The sequence below is a fragment of the Siniperca chuatsi genome, linkage group LG18, assembly GCF_020085105.1.
Source record: "Siniperca chuatsi isolate FFG_IHB_CAS linkage group LG18, ASM2008510v1, whole genome shotgun sequence".
NCBI lineage: Eukaryota > Metazoa > Chordata > Actinopteri > Centrarchiformes > Sinipercidae > Siniperca > Siniperca chuatsi.
In genome coordinates, this window is record NC_058059.1 from 651,585 (window position 1) to 671,389 (window position 19,805).

The following is a 19,805-nucleotide window of genomic DNA, read 5'->3' on the forward strand; positions in this document are numbered from 1 at the left end:
AGGGTGTCTGGGTGGAGGAGGTGGAGTGGAGGGGGAGGAGGAAACCGGAAGAACAGCTGAGCAGAAGCCGTTGGACAGGTTTGGTATGAAAGACGAGCGTGCAGGTGAAGTGTTGCATTAGACCCTGAGAGGACAGAAGACGCCGTCCCGCGAGCCGCAGCTCGACTCTCCACACGTCCGCCTCACCGTGTTTTACCTGCAGCTCACAGGTGAAACCCCCGAGTCTCCGCCCACTGCTGTGTCAGCACAATGCCGTCAGCCTGGGGCGCTGGGTGCGTCCGACAGGAAGCCACGCCTCCGCCTGTACCTGTCGAGGAACTTTGATCTACAGAGACGACTGCAGCAGGTTTCTGCTGATACTCAGAGGAAACTAAAGGTCACTGATATCAGAACGGCGAGCCTGCACAACCAGAAGAGCCGAGCAAATGCTGAGCCTCTTAACTTCCCTGTTTATTGATATTTATTCATATTTCTATTACTGCTGTGCAGCATCCGCCGTCTCATTATAAATAAGCTGCACTTAACTTGGCAGTTCATGCAGTATTACCGTACACCTGTGTTTTATACTTATACCCACCTGCTGCTTGATGTATCTGAGCTGTGTTGCAGTGTGTTATGTGTGGCTGACTGACAGCGAGCTGCTGTAGCAGAGTTTCCCCTCGAGGATCGATAAAGTGTTTCTGATCTGATTCTTTCGCATTTCGCTGCTTGTCCAAGAGAGCGGGTGTGAGAGGAGTTCAGACTCTGAGGTCCTGAACTCTGTCCTCTGTCCTCCTCCTCATCCAGTCTCCGGCAGAAAACATCCAGGAAGCACCTCACTGAACACCGGTTTAACTGATCTCACGTCAGTTTCCCTGCTGCCGGCTTCTATGAGCTGCCGCTAATTAACGTTAATGCAGAACCGAAGGACCCGCGTTCTGAACCAGACCCGGAGCCAGCACTTGTGGTCACTACAGGAAGCGCTTCAGCATAAAGAACGTGTAGGAACGCCTCTCATTCCCAGCGTACTCGCCATTTTAAAGAAGGTTTGTTTCGTTTGTCTTCAGTCTGATTTCTTGCTCACACGAGGTTTCCACACGACAGACAGCCGCACGCTGCAGTGGACAATAAAGTTTGGTTTTGTATCGTTCCGGGACCCTGATTAGTGTGTGTCCTTCTGTTGTGTATAAAATCTCCTCAGAGATTAATACAAGGCCACACACACACACACACACACACACACACACACACACACACAGTAACTCCCGGAGACACCAGGCTGTCCGTCCGTCCGTCCGTCCGTCCCGAGGTGATTTATGGTTAGCAGCATTTTGAATAACGTCCCGAGGACATTGCGATGCCGGATCGGCGCACCGCGCTGTGAAGCCAGATCCTGCAGAGTCCTGCAGCGTTTATCTGCTCCGTCCTTCGCCGCCGTGAGACTTTCTGTGACGCCGGTTTGAGAAGTGCTGGATGAATAAAGTTTTCATCACATCAGTTTTATAAAAGGGTGAACATTAATCGCAACTAACGATTCATTTCAGTAGCGATTACAAAATCAGAGACACTGGGGACACCAGAGACACTGGGGACAGAATCAAGGCTATTTTTCCTTAATTATTAATTAGTTAAATTGTTTTCTGTCGATCGGCTCATTCAGTCTTTCACTGACTAACTCCTTCGGGTCCAACAGGCCACCGTACTTCCTGCACTGGACGCAGATTATGAGCTGGGTGTAATTAGAGACATCAGCAAACAGATGCGAATAATGTTAATCCTGTGAGATTACACACACACACACACACACACACACACACACACACACACACACACACACACACACACACACACACACACACACACACACCTCAGGATAATCCAGATCTGCAAGACCCAAAATCTGTCCCAACGTCTTCAACGTTCATCCTGAAACACACTCTGAAGCCTCAACGCGGACAGACCAACAGACTCTGGGCCCCCAGACCTGTGGGGCCCCTGGACCTGGTCACAGACCGCAGCAGCAGGACCTGCAGGCCTCGAACAGGATCACTGATCAGAAATACAAACTGAAGGATCCGTGACTCAGCTGAGTCTCAGACCTGAACCAGATGGAGCTGCAGGACCGGCCCTCCGGCTCTGGATTACTTAGTCTCACAGCGGGTGAAGAGGCTTTAAGTGGCCCTACTTAACGATGTGGACTGCAGAGTCCAGGAGGAGGGATTACAGCGCTGCTCCGCCTCCAGAGGAGCTGAGACACGTCTGATGTCCTCACAGGAAAATCAGACACGTTCACCTTCATGGTTTCGTCTCCGTTGTAAGACAAGATGTGAGACAGAGGAATGTCACGTGGGAGCTGCTTCGCAGTTTTACACGATTTCAATCTGCAAGTTTCCTCAAAATGTTCGTCAGAGAATCCAACGCCGTTATCGTTCTTTATCAAATAACTCAGACTGGAAACACTTCTGATCCAAACGGCCGTCATTCCTGCAGAAGTGAAGAGGAAGAGTTCTGGGACAGAAATACAGACGGTTCGCTGCTGCCGTCTTCTGTTCGGACCCAGCAGACAGACTGCGACCCTGGTGTCACCGGGCTGATTTCACCTCCGTGAAGAAGACGTTTAGCAGCTGATCTGCACCGCCAGGTTCGGTTCCAAGGACGTGAAAATCCAGAATAATATAATATAAAACGTCGGCTGAACAAGCTGTGTAACGAGACACCGTCAGCTGGAGGCCTGCGGCATCACGAGGCCGCGTCCCGGTTCTGTTCGGACTCTCGCAGCTCCGAGTCCACGTCGGACTACGATCCCGGTCTGGTTTACGACACAGACAGAGTCCGTTCGGCGTCAGGAGGCCGCTGCCTGTGAATCCGTCTGTCTCCGTCCGTCTCCACCAGGGAAAACTCTTCACTGACGTATGCGCGTCCGTCCCAGGAGACATCCTGACTTTCACTCCAAAAACACCGGATCCTACATTTCCCACCATGCACCTGGACAGTGTCTTCCATTAGAGACAGCCGGTCTCTCAAACTGCAGTTTGTCTGATGACATCACTATGACATCACAGCGAGCTGGAGTCCTGTTGAACTGCAGCTTTAAGGACGGACTGTGTTGTGAATGTGTGTTAATAAAGGTTTCTAACTGTGCTGGCTAGTTGTGTGATTAGAGTCATTATTATTGTGTTTAAGTCTTGGAAACAACACTAAGAGAAATGTGATGATGATGATGATGATGATGTTCAGTTCCACTAAAATACAAATCTGATCCAAACGGTGAGTTTAAATGTCCACTGAGGTTTGTCTAGTTCCCGATCAGGGTCAGAGTTTACTCCAAAATCTGGATCCCAAATTAGTTAGAAATGTTTCTGGAAATAAGCAGAACGATACCAGACTGCTGTAATAATAAAGGCATGAAACACGGTTTGCTTTCGACCAAAGAAGTTCAGGAATCATGAAACGTTCCTCCCCCGCTCCTGCACCTGTCCGCTCAGTTCCGTGTTGAACTTCATTCAAAAATATGTCAATTTAAAGTAGAGTGTCGCTTATGACTAAACGTCTAAGAACGTGACTTGACTTGAAAAGTATCCCAATCTGCTGGTCCATCCGGCTCACATATAATCCACCACACAGCTATCCTTTTGATAATATTTCAACTTGTGCTCACTATAACGCACTGCCGCACTGCCGCGACCTCGCTCGAACGAACGGTGACTCAACACTCAAAGTTTCGTAAATTAACATGCAGTTTGGTTCGTGTTGAAGTGAGCCGGCGGATCTGAAAGCTGTTGCGTTAACACGGGTGAACACAGGCCTGCCCGTTAAAACACGGACTTGTTCAACACAGTTCTGAATGGAGTTGGTTCCTCGGTCTTTAATCTAACCTGAGCGGCGGGAAACAGACACACACGTCTCTGAGTTTCAGGGTGACGTCGGCTCGTGTTACAGGTAAAATGGCTCACCTTTGTGTACAGCTCGTTCACAGACATGGTCCTGCTCGTGTTCCCTCCCTGAACGAGCACACTACGGCCGCCGTGCTGCTGCTCCCATTAAGAATCCATTATAATCCCTTTATCCGGAAGTTTCTGCACCTAAACCAGGTGAAACATCGGACAACCTTTGGTCCGCGCGTCCCGGTTCAGGCAGGTGTCCCCGGTAGAGTTCAGGCAGGTGTCCCGGCGGAGTTTCGGTCAGTTTGCTGGGTGTAGCTGCCAGTTACCGACCCACAGCCCGGTCCCCCCCCCCCAGGTAATTAGACTGCGCTGCTTTCTGCAGTTACACACTTAAACCTACCGCGAGTAAAAACACGCGAACTGATCCATAAATGCAGTAAGGACACATCTACTAAAGGGCACTTCCTGTCAGCGCTGAGTCCACGGACCGTCTGGCGGTTTCCTGGCTCACAGCCAGGTTTCTACTGTACACACACACACACACACACACACACACACACAGAGGTTCCCAACATGAGGCTCGGGTCCCACAGGGGGCCACTAGCTGTTCTTCGTCATTAATCGTTAGAAACAGTTCAGGGAGGATGATGAAGGTCATTTGATTCAAACATAGTTAATGAAGTTCTTCATGATGAGGCTTAATTACACGAAATACTTTCATGATGTCGTCACAGCACAGTCACATGGTGCAGCCCTGATGACGTCATAGTGATGTCATCAGGAGTGTGTGTGTGTGGGGGGGGGTTAGTATTGGTTGAAGAGCTGAAACTAAGGATTGTTTTTATTGTCATACTCGGAATTAAAACTAAACTGATCAGAGATATAAATACTTAGAAATCTAAATATTTAATCAAAGTAACAGTAACGAAACACGCTGCAGAAAAACTGCATCTGAAGTTTTACTGGAGTAAAAATACAGAAGTACGAGTATTATATTATCATATTCTGTGTTATTAGATTATTAACACCGAGGCCTTCATCTATACTGTAACTCACATAATTGCAGTGCAGTAAAAGTACAATCTTTTCCTCTACATGTAGTGAAGGAGTATAAAGTAGCAGGAACTGGAAATACTGAAGTTCAGAACCCGAGTCCAAGCGCAAACCCGCAACAGCTGCGACCACGTACACGAATGCATCAACACACACACACACACACACAACCTCACAACAGTGTACAACAACCAGGTCATGGGTTATGGAAGGTGTGTGTGTGTGTGTGTGTGTGTGTGTGTGTGTGTGTGTCTTTCTACGGTTTGGTCATGTTACCTGAATCCGTTTAGAAGTTATGCATCTTTTTGTTACAGGCCACGCCCCCTTTTAGCCAGCTGGCACGAACAGTTAATCAGCTGTCCTTCGCTCATGACCAGCCTTTCCACAAAATCTTTGTGCAAGTCTGTGAAGCCATTTGGAAGCTCTGCGTCTTTTGTTACAGGCCACGCCCACTGCCACGCCCCCTTTTAGCCAGCTGGCACGAACGCAAACAAAATAAAACTCTCATTTTATGCCGCTTTGTGCTTCTACTCCACTACAAATATTCAACAGATGCAAACAAAACACATGAGCATTTCTATGGACTAACAACAGAATATGAACATCGACCGGCTGCAGTATCTAAATGCTGCGTACACATTAATGCATCGGTAATAATAACAGTAATATCAGATATGACAACACTCTGGGGGTCATTCTGCATGATGAGGACCTTTACTTTTGATACCCGAAGTACATTTTGCTGATAATACTTCTGTTTTGTTTACTTTTTCCCAGAGTCACATTTTGAATGCAGGACTTCTGCCGGCAGCAGCGGGTATTTCTGCGTCGTGGTCTTGGCTGCGGCACGTTTCTCGACCCTCCTTCAGGCCTCTGGCAGCGAAACGAGGTCCTCCAAGGAAACGTCGAGGAGAGAAATCTTATCGCGACGTTGTGTAATGAGGACCGGAACGTGCTGATAATGTGTGTGTTGCAGAGCGGTTGCTGCTTGAACATTGACCCACAGACATCACCAGCCTCTGAGACGATGTGAGCAGAAAGACAAAAAGGAGCTTTACCTTGGAATAAGGGTAATAATCACTCGTCATCCTCTCGGGGGAATCAGCGGATCCTCAGATGAAGAAGAAGACGTAAGTGAGCTGCATTAGATCATCTGACTGTGGGAAGCAGCATATCTCAGACCTGTCTGAGCATAAACTGTTGCACCAGGTAATGAGTCCACTCCCAAACCACTCCCTCTGCAGGTATGAGGTGTTTACCTGCTCGGGACTGTGAGACGCTGGTCCACCCAGAACAGGCTTTATCATTCTGCACAACCATGAAGGCAACAAAACAAATGGGTTTATCAGCAGAGGTTAGACTCCCTCACTGTGCACAGCTGAGAACTGTTTTCTGCAGCCATGCTAGCAGCAGGATGCTAACGCCTGCCTGTCGCTCCAACACTCTGACCCAGACTGAAACATCTCAGCAGCGTGCTTCATCGTTCATGCTCCCCTCAGGATGAACTGTAATAACTCTGCTGATCCTCTGACTTTCCATCTAGCGCCACCATCAGGTCGACACGTTAACGCGTCCGACACTTTGGCTGCAGACAGTGTTGTGTGACTCACAGCTGGAGTCTGTTGAATCATCAGAACAAAAGATGCTAGAAAACATCTGGTTCTTTGATAAAAAGTCAAAGCTACAAGAAGCCTGTGGACGTAAAACCTTTAAGACGTAGACGTTAATTAAGAGTCCTGAGGTGCATTTCAGCGAGAAACATCCAATCAGAGACTCCACGTTATGTCAGGAGCATCGCCGACGGCGGCTGGAAGCTGAAGATGACGCTGCGGAGAAAACTGAAAACAATCTGCAGCTAAAATTGGTTCTTCTGATTTCTGGCCCAACGTCGGCCAGACAGGAAGTGTTTTTAAAGAACGCCACATCAAATATATAAAAACCTTGGGTAGCGCCTCTCAGATGCACTTCTCCTGTTTATGGACCCAATATGGTGTCACCAAGTCCATTACCGGGCACGCCCCTCACCTCTCTGCCGGTCTGGGAATGTGATTGGCCTGAAGCCACATGACCACGTACTCAGACCATCATTGGCTCATATGTTTATGTATATGATTAGTTGTCTTTTATATATATTTTTATGTTTTTCCGCTTCTTCCCCATCTTATGTAAATGTTCCTTGTAATATGTTGTATTCATCTGACAAGTTGTTCTGCAGTCTTTGCCTCTTTTGCCTGTTGAAAGACTTAAGAATAAAAAGAATTGACGCGTATACCTTCCATATGTTCGAAATGATTTTTATTGATCATCTTCAGATGGATTGAACTCTATGCCGATGATTATACTCTGTACTTTTCTTGTTGTGTTGGATTTTGGTTGTGTTGAGGTGTTCGTGTTATTCTGTCCACCCTGTATCCATGCGTGGTGATGATGATGATGATGATGATGATGATGATGATGATGATGAATGTCGGCTGCAGCTGGATGTTGTGTAGAAACTGTTTCATGGTGCTTGTGCAACATTTTCCATGAAAACCTCAGAGAGTCTGACGAGTTTCCACAATAACGTTAATCACTCTACACACAGTTCGCCTGAACACCTCCACCTAACATTTGTGTTGCAGTCCAGTTTATAACACACTGTAAGCAGACATGAGGACAGGTAAACCATGACTCCTCCTGTGAAGAGTCTGTTTAATGTAGTTGTAATCATATTTAATGATATATGATTAGTGTACATTTATTAAATGTATACACACGGACAAATCACTCACAGGCAGGTTTAAATCTGTTTATGAATGCGTTGCGAACTCATGAGGACATGAGCAGTTTGACCCGACCTGAAGCTAATAACTGTCAATAACTTTGTTTCTTAGAGATAATTAGATTCTTATTAATATAATTATAAAGTTCTTTCCAGGAAACTAGTGTTAGCAAAATGACAACCACATTTCTGGAAGCAGTGGTGGAAGAATTATTCAGATCTTTAACAAAAGTAAAAGAAGAAATACTGCGTTACAGGTAAAAGTACTGCATTCAAAACTGTGTGGAAGTAAAAGTACTGCAAAATGTACTTTAAGTGTCAGAAGTAAAAGTAGTCCTCATACAGAGTATCCTCTGTGAGTGACATAATATTATATTACATTATTATTAGAGCTGAAACAATCTGTAGCAACTATTCTGCTAATCGATGAATCATATTCTCTGGTTCCAGCTTCGAGTGTCTCAGAGTTTCTGTTGTAAATCACAGTAAACTGAATATCTTCAGGTTTGACACCTGAAAACGTCTTTTTCACTATTATTACTGACGCGTTAGCATTGTAGCAGCAGAGCTGATCTGAACTGCCGTACATACGGTTTACTGTGTCATATTTTACAAGATCGTCACGTGAGGACAGCTGATACATAAACGTGGAGCAGTAAAAAGATTATGAGTTAGGGAAGTACAAGTCAAACCTGAAGCTTGTACTCAGTAAAGTCCCGAGGTACTTCCCTCCACTGTCTGGCAGAGGGTTTGGTGTGAAGTCATGCAGCTCAGCGAGGCTTTTGTTCTGAAACAAACAGCAGGTCGTGACTCACAGACTGATCCTGAATCAGTTCAGCTCAAACAAACCCTTCTGTTCCAAGTGTTGCTGTTTCTTTCTGGATGACGATTCTTTCACAATAAGACACTCAGACTTTATGCAACGAGGATCTCTTCCAACACCTTCAGCAAACACCGTGTTACCCAGCGAGCTCCGGGATTCCTGCCTGCCAGGTACAAGTACTGCATGTCATCTGAGGAGCGTCGGGAGTTAGTCAGAAGTTATTACAGCCCATCGATCTAGCCGCTAACCAAGTCTGATGAAACTACTGACTGCTTTGATAAACAGCTCTGTGCTTCGCTGTCTAATCTTTGACTCATGGGCACTTCCAGCATCTTTCTGGAAGAATATTAAGATTCAATTATTGTTTTACCCAAAACACATGTAGAGGAGATGGAAGTACTTTTTAACCTGCTAGCTGCTCTATGGATGCTCATGTCTGTCTGTCTGACTGTCCATCTAGCGCCACCATCAGGTCGACATGTTAACGTGTCCGACACTTTGGTTTCTGACCAAACACCTGCAGAGCTCCCACAGAGCGCCACAGGAAGTCCTTCCTGCCTGTGGCCATCAGACTCTTTAGCTCCTCCCTCTAAGTGTCAGTCTGTATGACCCGAAGTCACTAAACTGGACACTGATCATTAACATCTCTGCCATATTTAATAATAATTGTGCAATATTCTGTGTACTACTCCCGTGCAATATTAGTTTTCCCATGTTAGTTTTTCTTATTTATTGTATTGATATCATATACCTCTATTACTCTTGACAGCACCTCCGCTTATTACTACTATTACTTATTACATATGTGGTGACACTGTATTTTATACTGTACCTTTATCATCAACCGGTAAACCCACTTGGTACTCGACACTTATTTTATCTTATACTTATACCGACATGATACTTAATTTATTTTCTGACCTGTTTTATAGTGTATTGTATCATATTGTTTGCTAGTACTTCCTCCTGTGTGCACTGACGTAAAGGCGAGCTGCTGTAACAAAGAGTTTCCTTTCGGGATCAATAAAGTGTTTCTGATTCTGATTCTGATTCTGAAACACCTGCAGAGCTGCTGACGCTCCCATCAGCCTCAGCTGCACTCTGTGTTCACTGCTAATCAGCTACTGTTAGCATGCTCACACGCTAAACTAAGTACAGCCTCACAGAGCTGCTAGCATGGCTGTAGACTCTTGGTGCTGTGTCAGCCCTGAGTAGTGTCTGCAGGTCGTTCTCTCAGGCAACAGCCTCCACCAATCAGACAGGCACGCCTGTGTGAAACTGCCGCTGGTTCGACTTCCTGCCGTGAGCTGATACAGACGAGTGTATCAACAAACTAAAAAGATAACTTCCTTTCTGAAGTCACGAAAAGTCGTTTGCTCTAAGTTTTTGGACGATGCCTGGTCGTTAGGAAACAAGACTACATGTTTTTCTGTGAAAAGGCTCAGGAACGACGGAATGATTTGTCTTTGGAAGCTGAATGTTGACTGGAAGCTGCTGTTTATACGGCGTATTACTGTGTGTCATGTGATCCCACGTGGGATGGACCATTTTAATGGAATGATAAATCCAGCCACTCACACGCTGTAATGACTGTAAAGCTGTGTTTGCAGGTACGAAGGGCTTTGAAAGGCTTTTATTTAGATTTAAAAGATCAGAGTAATGTGGTGTTTTAAAGGGCTGCCTACGTGAGGCGGTGTCTGGAGGCAGAGCTGGATCCCTCTGCTCGTCTGAAAGGATGGGGGGCGGTGGTGTGAGACGCGGGTCTGGACAGGATCTCCTCTTTCTTGTGGTTGAACCGCTCCTGCAGGACCAGACCCTGCTGGTGCTCCCTCTCCGCCTGAGCTCTCTCCTCACACCGAAGCTGCTGCTGCTGCTTCATCTGGGCCTTCAGGTCGGCCCGATACGCCTCGCAGGTCTGCTTCTGACTGCCAGGACCAACAGAGACCAGTTCAGGACCAACAGAGACCCGTTCAGGACCAACAGAGACCCGTTCAGTCTGGTCTCACAGTAACAGGAGAAATGCTTGCTGACGTACCGTCTTTTCTCCTCCTCGTCCATCAGCTTCATCTCCTCCATCACTCTGTTCAGCTCGTCTCTCTCTTTGGACAGCTCCACCTGTTTCTGCAGGTTCAGATCCACTGCAGCACACACACACACACACACACACACACACACACACACACACACACACACACACACACACACACACACACACACACACACACACACACGCACATGCACACACACACACACACACACACACACACATGCACACACACACACACACACACACACACACACACACACACACACACACACACACACACACACACACACACACACACACACACACACACACACACACACACACACACACACACACACACACACACACACACACACACACACACACACACACACACACACACACACACACACACACTCAGTCTGGTGTTATTGTGTGTATATTATTGTGTGTTATATGTCAACAGATCTGACGTTCAGACTCAAACCAACATGTCCGCCTGTCAGCCGCTCGTCACACATTGTTAGTTACAGGCTTTTCCTCGTCTCTGTCTCCGTCTTACTGCGTTTCTGTCTACAACTGAATCCTTAAGTCCTCATCGTCTTAAAACCAGTGCAGCCCCTGTGAGAACAGGGAGACTTTGGTGGGTTTTCTGTGGGAATAAACTCGTTTCCTTTACTGTCTGACAAACTGACTTACACAGAAAATATTCTCGCTGCACTGGCAGATCTGGGGAACCTCTTGAGGGGCCCCGACCCCCAGGTCGGGAACCAGAGAAGGTCAGGACAAACTGCAGTGTGTGTGTTCGTGGTGAACAACACTGATGTGTTTTAAAGGCTCAGAGGAAGAAGACATCAGCTGTTAGCAGAAACGTTGGCTGCTGTTTGAGTCTGAACGTGAGGAAAACTTCTGCTGATGAAATGTGTTTCCTTACGTTTGAGTTGGATCTGCAGACTTCGAGCCTCCATCACTTCCTGCATCAGTCGGTTTCTGGCCTCTCGCTGCAGGCGGCTCTGCTCCTCTCTTTTAGCCCAGACCTCCTTCAGTTTCTCCTCGATCAGCTGCTCCGTCTCCTCCTCCTCCCTCTTCTGCTTGTGCAGCTCATCGGACAGGTACTGCCGGTACACCTGCTGCTCCTGACGCAGCTCGGCCTGGCGAACACAGAGCGCAGGGGCCACACTTAGCTTCAGGGGGGCTCAAGACGTTCATTTGGGGGGCCAACGTTTAAATACGGCCCGTTTTCCGTTCCGCTTCCTCACGTCTTCACTCATACGGGGAGCAGGACTACGAGCAAGAGTACATAAAAACACGGACTTTATACTGAAACCTGGTTTGAATGTCGGGCAGGCGGACGGTAATGACACCTGGGACACGATGAGGAGGGTGAGGATGATGACGTGGTCAGAAGCTGAAGGCCCTGATCGTAGAAGATGGCCGAACTCGACAGAGATGAGCAGCGGTGCAGCAGATGTGGACACACCGAGCCCGACTGGTGTACATGAGGAGTAAATGTGTCGCCGTGCGTTTAATTCAGGTTTCCTGTCTAAATAAAACGATTGGTCAGCTGATCTGATGGGACAGTGATGGAGAGACAGCTTCACTGTCTCCATGGTGACGCTGCATTAATAACAAACGACCTGTGGAAACGGGAGTAACAGCGCCAGCAGCGGTTTATCCATATTCACTCATGATGTTTAATCTGAATCTCTGAAACGTCCTGTTTCTTTGTAACAGGACGCATAATTAGTCCCGTCATCTCGTCCTGAGCCCGAACCTGAACCTGGTCTTTCAAACTGATCAGGATGCAGATTTATCGTTTCCTCCTCCTTCTGTTATTTCAGTAATAACCATGTTTGAATCAGTCACAGCTGATCTCTAATCAGTTGTTCACAGCACTCGGAGGACACCTACTGGCCACTGTGAAGAACTACAGCTACTCCAGCATTTCCACGCTGCAGCGCTGGGACATGAAGTACTTTCACTCCAGAGCAGACTGAAGAGCCTCGGTGTAAAAAAGCTCATCACGTTTGTTTGGTAAAGTGTGAGAAGCAGCTGTCAGATACTGATAAATATCCACACTTTGTCTTTGGATCTGTGTGTGAATGAGTTACTGACGTTTAGTTACTGATTACTTGATTATTAGTTATTATTCGTAGTAAAATGTGTTTTGCATGCGGTAAACTGTATTTAAGGCGGACCGCATTAGTTCCACCTTTAACATTAAAATGACGGCTGCCGCTTTGTGTCACTACATGCTCGAAAAGTACAAGTTCAAAGTTATTAATGCTTTGTAGATGCATCGTTTGCATGAGGAGCCGGCCGCATTATGAGTACTTCTACTTCTTATACTCGAAGTACATTTAGCTGAAGTTTGAATAAAGTGTGTTTTTGCACTTTGTTATTAGTCCTTTTACGTGAGCGAAGGATGTGAGCACTTCGGCCATCACTGAGGCACTTTATCCTTTCAGCCGCTAAGAAATACATTTTTTACTGCAGCCCCGATGAACTATTAATTCCTACTATCAAGAAAATGATGTTTCATATCCAGAACACACACTGAGCTCATGACACGGACCGAGGTTCAGGTGCGTTTACCTTCCTCTGAGCAGCTTCCTGTTTCTCGTCGGTTTCCTGTTTGAGCAGCGCCTGCAGGATGTTCATGTCCAGCTGCAGCTCGTCCTGCTGCTCTCGGGACAGACGCTTCATCTTCAGCCGGAAGCCCTGGTCCAGCTGCCGGCGGCGGGTCTGCTGATCCCGGAGCTTCTGCTGCTGCTCGCGCTGCCGCTGCAGCCGCTGCATCTGCTGCTGCTGCAGCTGGACGACACAGTTCAGACTCAGCACCGGCAGAGAAACCGTGACCGCATTCACACCTCACAACCTACAGCGCTCAAATGTTTTATTCTGAAAACCATCAGAGATTCTGTGGCTCGAGGTTTCACAAATTCAGACAGAAAATTCAGCTTCGGGTCTCTTTGTTTAGATCACATGACCGACAGATCGTAACCTGGTCGGACAGAGGTCTGATGATCCTCAACTTTCACATCTGAGTTGAATTTGAGAAACTTGTTTGACTATCGAACTCTTTCTGTCGGAAGTCTGAACAAAATAAAACATCAAGTCAATAAAGTTCTTTAAATATTTCAGTGCTAGACGGTGTCGTCCCTCATTCGTCCAGGAGTCTTCCATCGTAGAAAAGGTTTCAGCCGTAGTCGTCTGGACGCTGTTTTCAGAATCAAGACGTTTCGGCTCCCATCCGGAAGAAGTCATTCTCAAATGTGAAAATGGTCTGAGAACTCAGAAATTTAAGCTACTCTGTGTTGCTTAAGCCCCGCCCTCAGGGAGGAGTCTACCTGAGTGTCTGCTGTTTACCTGCCTAGTTTCACCTGAAAGTGACCTTCTTTTGTTTCCATGATGGCCCAGTAATCAGTAATCAGGCCTGTTGTTCTCTGGCTGCACCTCCTCATCACTGTTCAGTACCTAAAAATTAACTAATTGAGAATGACTTCCGGATTAGTTAATTTTTAGGTACTGAACAGTGATGAGGAGGTGCAGCCAGAGAACAACAGGCCTGAGTTGACCTACAGGGTACCGGTGGAAATTGGACTACTGTTGGTCAAAGACGAAGAAGGAGAGGAGGAAGGTGTGTTCGTAGGCAGAGAGAGAAGAGGAAAGCTAAGGATGCTGAGGTTGGAGCTGCCAGGCAGGAGGTCTGGAGGAAGACCAGAGAGGAGATTTATGGATGTAGTGAGAGAGGACATGAAGCTAACTGGTGCGAGCGAAGAGGACGCAGAGGACGGGGTTAGACGGAGGCCCACGATTCGCTGTGGCGACCCCTGAAAGGGAACGGCCGAGAGGAAAAGAAGAAGAATGGCTTCCGGATGGGAGCCGAAACGTCTCGATTCTGAAAACAGCGTCCAGACGACTACGACTGAAACCTTTTCTACGATGGTTCAGTGCCGTTAACTCAGAGGTGTTGGTGCAGTGTGCAGTTGGCGAGCGCTTCAGTGTGAGTATGAAACATAATAATACGTGCGGACCATGAGCCGAGCCTCCTCCTCCCTCAGCTGCCGGTGCTTCCGTCTCTGCTGCTCGGCCGCCTCCATCTGGCTCCTGATGGAGTCCAGCTGCTGCAGGTTTCTGCGCTGCTGCGTCTGCGCTCGCTGCGCCTCCCGCTCCTCTTTGGCTCTGCGATCGGCCTCCCACAGCTCATCAAACAGCTCCTCCTCCTCCTGCTGCCGCCGCCGCCGCCGCTGTCGGCTTCTCACCTGAGCGGCTCGCTCCTCGCACACCTGCTGCTCTCTGCGGCGGCTCTGGACGGTCCGCAGCTCCTCACACTGCTCCCTGAAAACGCTCAAACAGGACAGGTGTACTCAGCTGCTGGACTCATCGGGAAGTCTCGTATTGAAGCGGGGACTCAGGTAAACTGTCACACTTTCTACCTTTGACACAAATCTCTGTACTGCAGTCGTTTCTGCTTTTAATGTGAACATCTGGAGGAAGACAAACAGGTGAGTTTACCTGAAGAGTTGCTCCAGCTTGTCTGAGACCAGCTGCTGTCTGTCTGTCTCTCTCCTCTCTCTCAGGGCTTTGGCTCGTTCTCTCATCTTCGCCTGTCTCTCCACTGAAGTCTCCACCTTCTCCTCCATCTCCTGCAGCAGCTGCTGCTCCTCCGCCTCCAACAGCACACGCAGCCTGGGGGGACACACAGGTGAAGACATCACAGGTGGAGACATCACAGGTGGAGACACACAGGTGGAGACATCACAGGTGGAAACACACAGGTGGAGACAAACAGGTGGAGACATCACAGGTGGAGACAAAAAGGTGGAGACACAGGTGGAGACATCACAGGTGGAGACAAACAGGTGGAGACACACAGGTGGAGACATCACAGGTGGAGATATCATAGGTGGAGACACACAGGTGAAGACATCACAGGTGGAGACACACAGGTGGAGATATCATAGGTGGAGACACACAGGTGAAGACATCACAGGTGGAGACACACGTGGAGATATCACAGGTGGAGACATCACAGGTGAAGACACAGGTGGAGACACACAGATGGAGACAGACAGGTGGAGACATCACAGGTGGAGACACAGGTGGAGACAGACAGGTGGAGACATCACAGGTGGAGACACAGGTGGAGACACACAGGTGGAGACAGACAGGTGGAGACATCACAGGTGGAGACAAACATGTGGAGACACAGGTGGAGACATAACAAGTGGAGACATCACAGGTGGAGACACACAGATGGAGACAGACAGGTGGAGACATCACAGGTGGAGACACAGGTGGAGACAGACAGGTGGAGACATCACAGGTGGAGACACAGATGGAGACAGACAGGTGGAGACATAACAAGTGGAGACATCACAGGTGGAGACACACGTGGAGATATCACAGGTGAAGACATCACAGGTGGAGACATCACAGGTGGAGACACACAGGTGGAGACAAACAGGTGGAGAAACACAGGTGGAGACATCACAGGTGGAGACAAACAGGTGGAGAAACACAGGTGGAGATATCACAGGTGGAGACATCACAGGTGGAGACAAAAAGGTGGAGACACAGGTGGAGACATCACAGGTGGAGACACACAGGTGGAGATATCATAGGTGGAAACACACAGGTGAAGACATCACAGGTGGAGACATACAGGTGGAGTCACACAGGTGGAGACACACGTGGAGATATCACAGGTGGAGACACACAGGTGGAGACATAACAAGTGGAGACATCACAGGTGGAGAGAAACATGTGGAGACACAGGTGGAGACATAACAAGTGGAGACATCACAGGTGGAGACATCACAGGTGGAGACACAGATGGAGACAGACAGGTGGAGACATAACAAGTGGAGACATCACAGGTGGAGACATCACAGGTGGAGACACAGATGGAGACAGACAGGTGGAGACATAACAAGTGGAGACATCACAGGTGGAGACACAGATGGAGACAGACAGGTGGAGACATAACAAGTGGAGACATCACAGGGGGAGACACAGAGATGGAGACAGACAGGTGGAGACATAACAAGTGGAGACAGACAGGTGGAGACACAGGTGGAGACAGACAGGTGGAGACGGGTACTCAGATCAGACCAGTACAGAAGGATTCATGTAGTATCAGTATCAGCAGTAAAAGTAGAAAGCAGGTTTCTGGTTAGTAATTTAAATCCAGCTGGTGCAGCAGAAGGTTTCCCTGAGGTCTAGTGAGAAGCACCAGTCCCTGAGTAAATGTACGTCACAGGTGAACAGTAAGAGGTGCTGCGAGCAGGTGGCGGACCTGTCCCTCCTCTCCTGGATGTGGACCTCCTGCTGGCTCAGAGCAGCTCGGACTCGCCTCTCGATGGTTCCTCTCAGGAAACGACCGTCTGAACTCCGCAGCCACGAGCTCTTGATGTCGCAGCTCTGCTGGTTCTTTGTGAACTCCAGGACTTTGTCTCGGGCGGCATCCTGCTTCTGTCTCTCCAGGATCAGCTGGTCCGCCGGCCTCGACGACGGGAACTTCGCTCTCTGTTTGACCCACAAACGACACGAACACACTTTAGAAACGAAATCTTGGCTGAGTCGCACGAAAGCTTCAGGCTCGAACATAAAACATCATAAAATATGTAACATGTAGACACGTTAAACCAAAGCTCTGAACACAAACTCACATAAAACTATGATAATAAAACTTTATTTACAGAGCACTTATCAAAACAAAGAGCTTCACAGAGAGAGAAATAAAACACTGCAGTGAAAGATGAAATATAAAATACACAAAAGCAGTAAAATAAACAGTTCAGGTAAAATCAGGATCTGCTTCCAGATAAAAATGTGTTTTGAGACGAGACTTAAACGAAGACTCTGACTCAGACAGCCTGATGTCTTCGGGCAGGTTGATCCAGAGCCTCGGGGCCCTGATGGCCAAAGCTCTGTCCCCCTTAGTTTCCATCCTGCACTCAGGAACAGACAGGAGACCCCCTCCCGAAGATCTCAGACTACCTGAAGGTTCATAAGGGACTACAAGGTCTAAAATACAGTCTGGAGCCATGAAGAGCCTTAAAAGTAATCAACAAGATCTTAAAATAAGTCCTGAAACCAACAGGGAGCCAGTGTAAAGAGGCTGAACCAGGTGTGACGTGGTCGCACCTCTGGGTCCTGGTTTACAGCCGAGCAGCTGAGTCCTGTACAGTCTGCAGTCTGTCAGAGTGTTTAGATTAAGACGAGTGAACGGGCTGTTACAGTAATCGAGGCGTGAGGAGATAAAAGCACGTACAACAGTTTCTGCATCACTAAGATTTAAAATAGATCGGATTCTTGCGATGTTTCTGAGGTGATAGAAACCTGATTGGACGAGCTCAGTGATAAGTTGCTCAAAACATAAATTGCCATCAAACAGGACACCGAGGTTTCCTGCAACAGGCTTGATGTGTTGCGACAGGTTACCAGTAGATGGCAGTATTTGTTTAGTGATGTGTTGGGGCCCAATAACAAGGATTTCAGTTTTATTTGAGTTGAGCTGAAGAAAATGTATCGACCTCCAGTGTTTTTTGTCAGACAGGCAGTCCTGCAGAGAACTCAGCGTACTGAGGTCAGTGGGCTCGACAGGGAGGTACAACTGTGTGTCATCTGCATAGCAACGAAATTAAATACCATGTCTGTGGATTACATCACCCAAAGGAAGCATGTATAAGGAGAACAGCATTGGTCCCAGAACTGACCCTTGAGGCACACCGTACTTGATATGGGAAAAGGATGACATGAAGTTATTAATGCTGACACAGAGTTTCCTATTGGACAGATGAGATGAGAACCAGTCTAGCGCAGAGCCAGATTCGCCCCCCCAGTGCCTCAGTCTGTCTGAGAGAAGATGATGATGATCAGTGGAGTCAAAGGCAGCACTGAAGTCCAGCAGCAGGACTGAGCTCGTGCCTGCGTCTGCGTTCATTAAAAGGTCCTCGGTGACTTTGAGGAGGGCTGTCTCGGTGCTGCGGGGCTGACGGAAGCCGGACTGGAACTTTCCAAAGGTTGTTATTGTTTTCCACAGCAGCGAGAAGCTGCTTAGATACGACTTTTTACGAGAATCTTCGAACTAAAAGGCAGTTTGGACCAGTTTAGTTATCCAGGAGGGCGCATCATTATTCTATAAGCTGCATTAAACATCAGCACCACACTAATAATAATAATAATACACGTCTAAATTTAGTCCAAATATTATGAAATGTACGTTTTTGCCATTTTAAAAAGAACAGAGAGCTTAACGTTACATTCATTTATGATGATATTGGATTTAATCACGTTAACTGTAGTTTTTTTAATCCTGTCGTTCATTCTTACACACAACACTGAGTTTGTTTATCGTCGGACTGTGTTGCTGTGTGTTGCTGTGTGTGTGTGTGTGTTTGACGCCATGTTGGAGTCAAAGCAAACCGTTTAGTGTTTGTAACGGAGGTCGGTCGGAGTGTCGGTGTCTCACCACAGCGACCGAGTGCGGCGTCGGCCCGGTGAACTCCCGGCATCTTCTTCTTCTTGGACTCAGCGACATTTTAAAAAGTCTGCGGCTTCTTTCAGCTTCTTCGCTCAGACGCGAGCTGCTTCAAACAGCGCAGACGCGGCACTGTTGCCATGGGAACCACAAACACGAGGACGCTGGGGAGACGACTGCGCCCCCTTCCGGGTTCCCGCCTCAGCTTCACCGGAAGCCGCTGTGCTAGAGACCGGACCGAGCGCGCAGCTTCAAGTCCCGACGGCGGTTTGAATTTACTCTTTTTACGTTTTGTCACGTCATACTACAATACCCATGAGCCTCTACGCCGCTGCTGCTAAACTCACTGAAAGCGAACTCATCGCTTTATCAGGTTTAGCCTTTAGCTTCCTGCCTGTGAAGCTCTGTGGTTGGCTGTTTGTTACCGAAATGCACCCTGGGAGTCGTAGTTGACTTCTCGCCTTCTTGTCGCTTTGACTGTTTGTTTAATCAACGAACCAGATGTTTTCTGACACTCTGTTCATCTTATTATTATTAATTCATTTACTTTTTCAAATCAGCCCAGTTTAATCAAATACATACATATACACATATATGAATGTATATATATACATACATACATACATATATACAGTATAACCACAGTGGTGTGAAAAGTGTTAGCCCCCTTCCTGATTTTGTCACACTTAAATGTTTCAGGTCATCAAACTAATTTAAATATTAGTCAAAGATAACACAAGTAAACACAAAATGCAGTTTTTAAACGAAGGTTGTTTTTATTAAGAAGGGAA

At 47.5% G+C, this 19,805-nt stretch overlaps 2 protein-coding genes across 2 annotated transcripts in view; both read right to left on the reverse strand.

Moving 5' to 3' along the window:
• The window catches only part of myo5b (myosin VB), a 44,890-nt gene extending 37,764 nt beyond the window's left edge, over positions 1–7,126 (reverse strand). Inside the window, 1 exon segment of the mRNA XM_044173904.1 lies at positions 5,975–7,126. Within this exon segment, the coding sequence (XP_044029839.1) occupies positions 5,975–6,004 (30 nt within the window). The 5' untranslated portion in view covers positions 6,005–7,126.
• A 2,961-nt stretch (positions 7,127–10,087) lies between these two features.
• cfap53 (cilia and flagella associated protein 53) lies at positions 10,088–19,448 on the reverse strand. The gene is made up of 8 exons (XM_044173547.1): positions 19,006–19,448; positions 16,828–17,057; positions 15,045–15,218; positions 14,564–14,867; positions 13,122–13,340; positions 11,461–11,677; positions 10,536–10,638; positions 10,088–10,425 (listed from the first exon to the last, which is right to left on the reverse strand). The coding sequence occupies exons 1-8, from the start codon at positions 19,072–19,074 to the stop codon at positions 10,182–10,184; spliced, it is 1,560 nt and encodes a 519-aa protein (XP_044029482.1). The 5' UTR covers positions 19,075–19,448; the 3' UTR covers positions 10,088–10,181.
• Between the last annotated feature and the right edge of the window lie 357 nt (positions 19,449–19,805).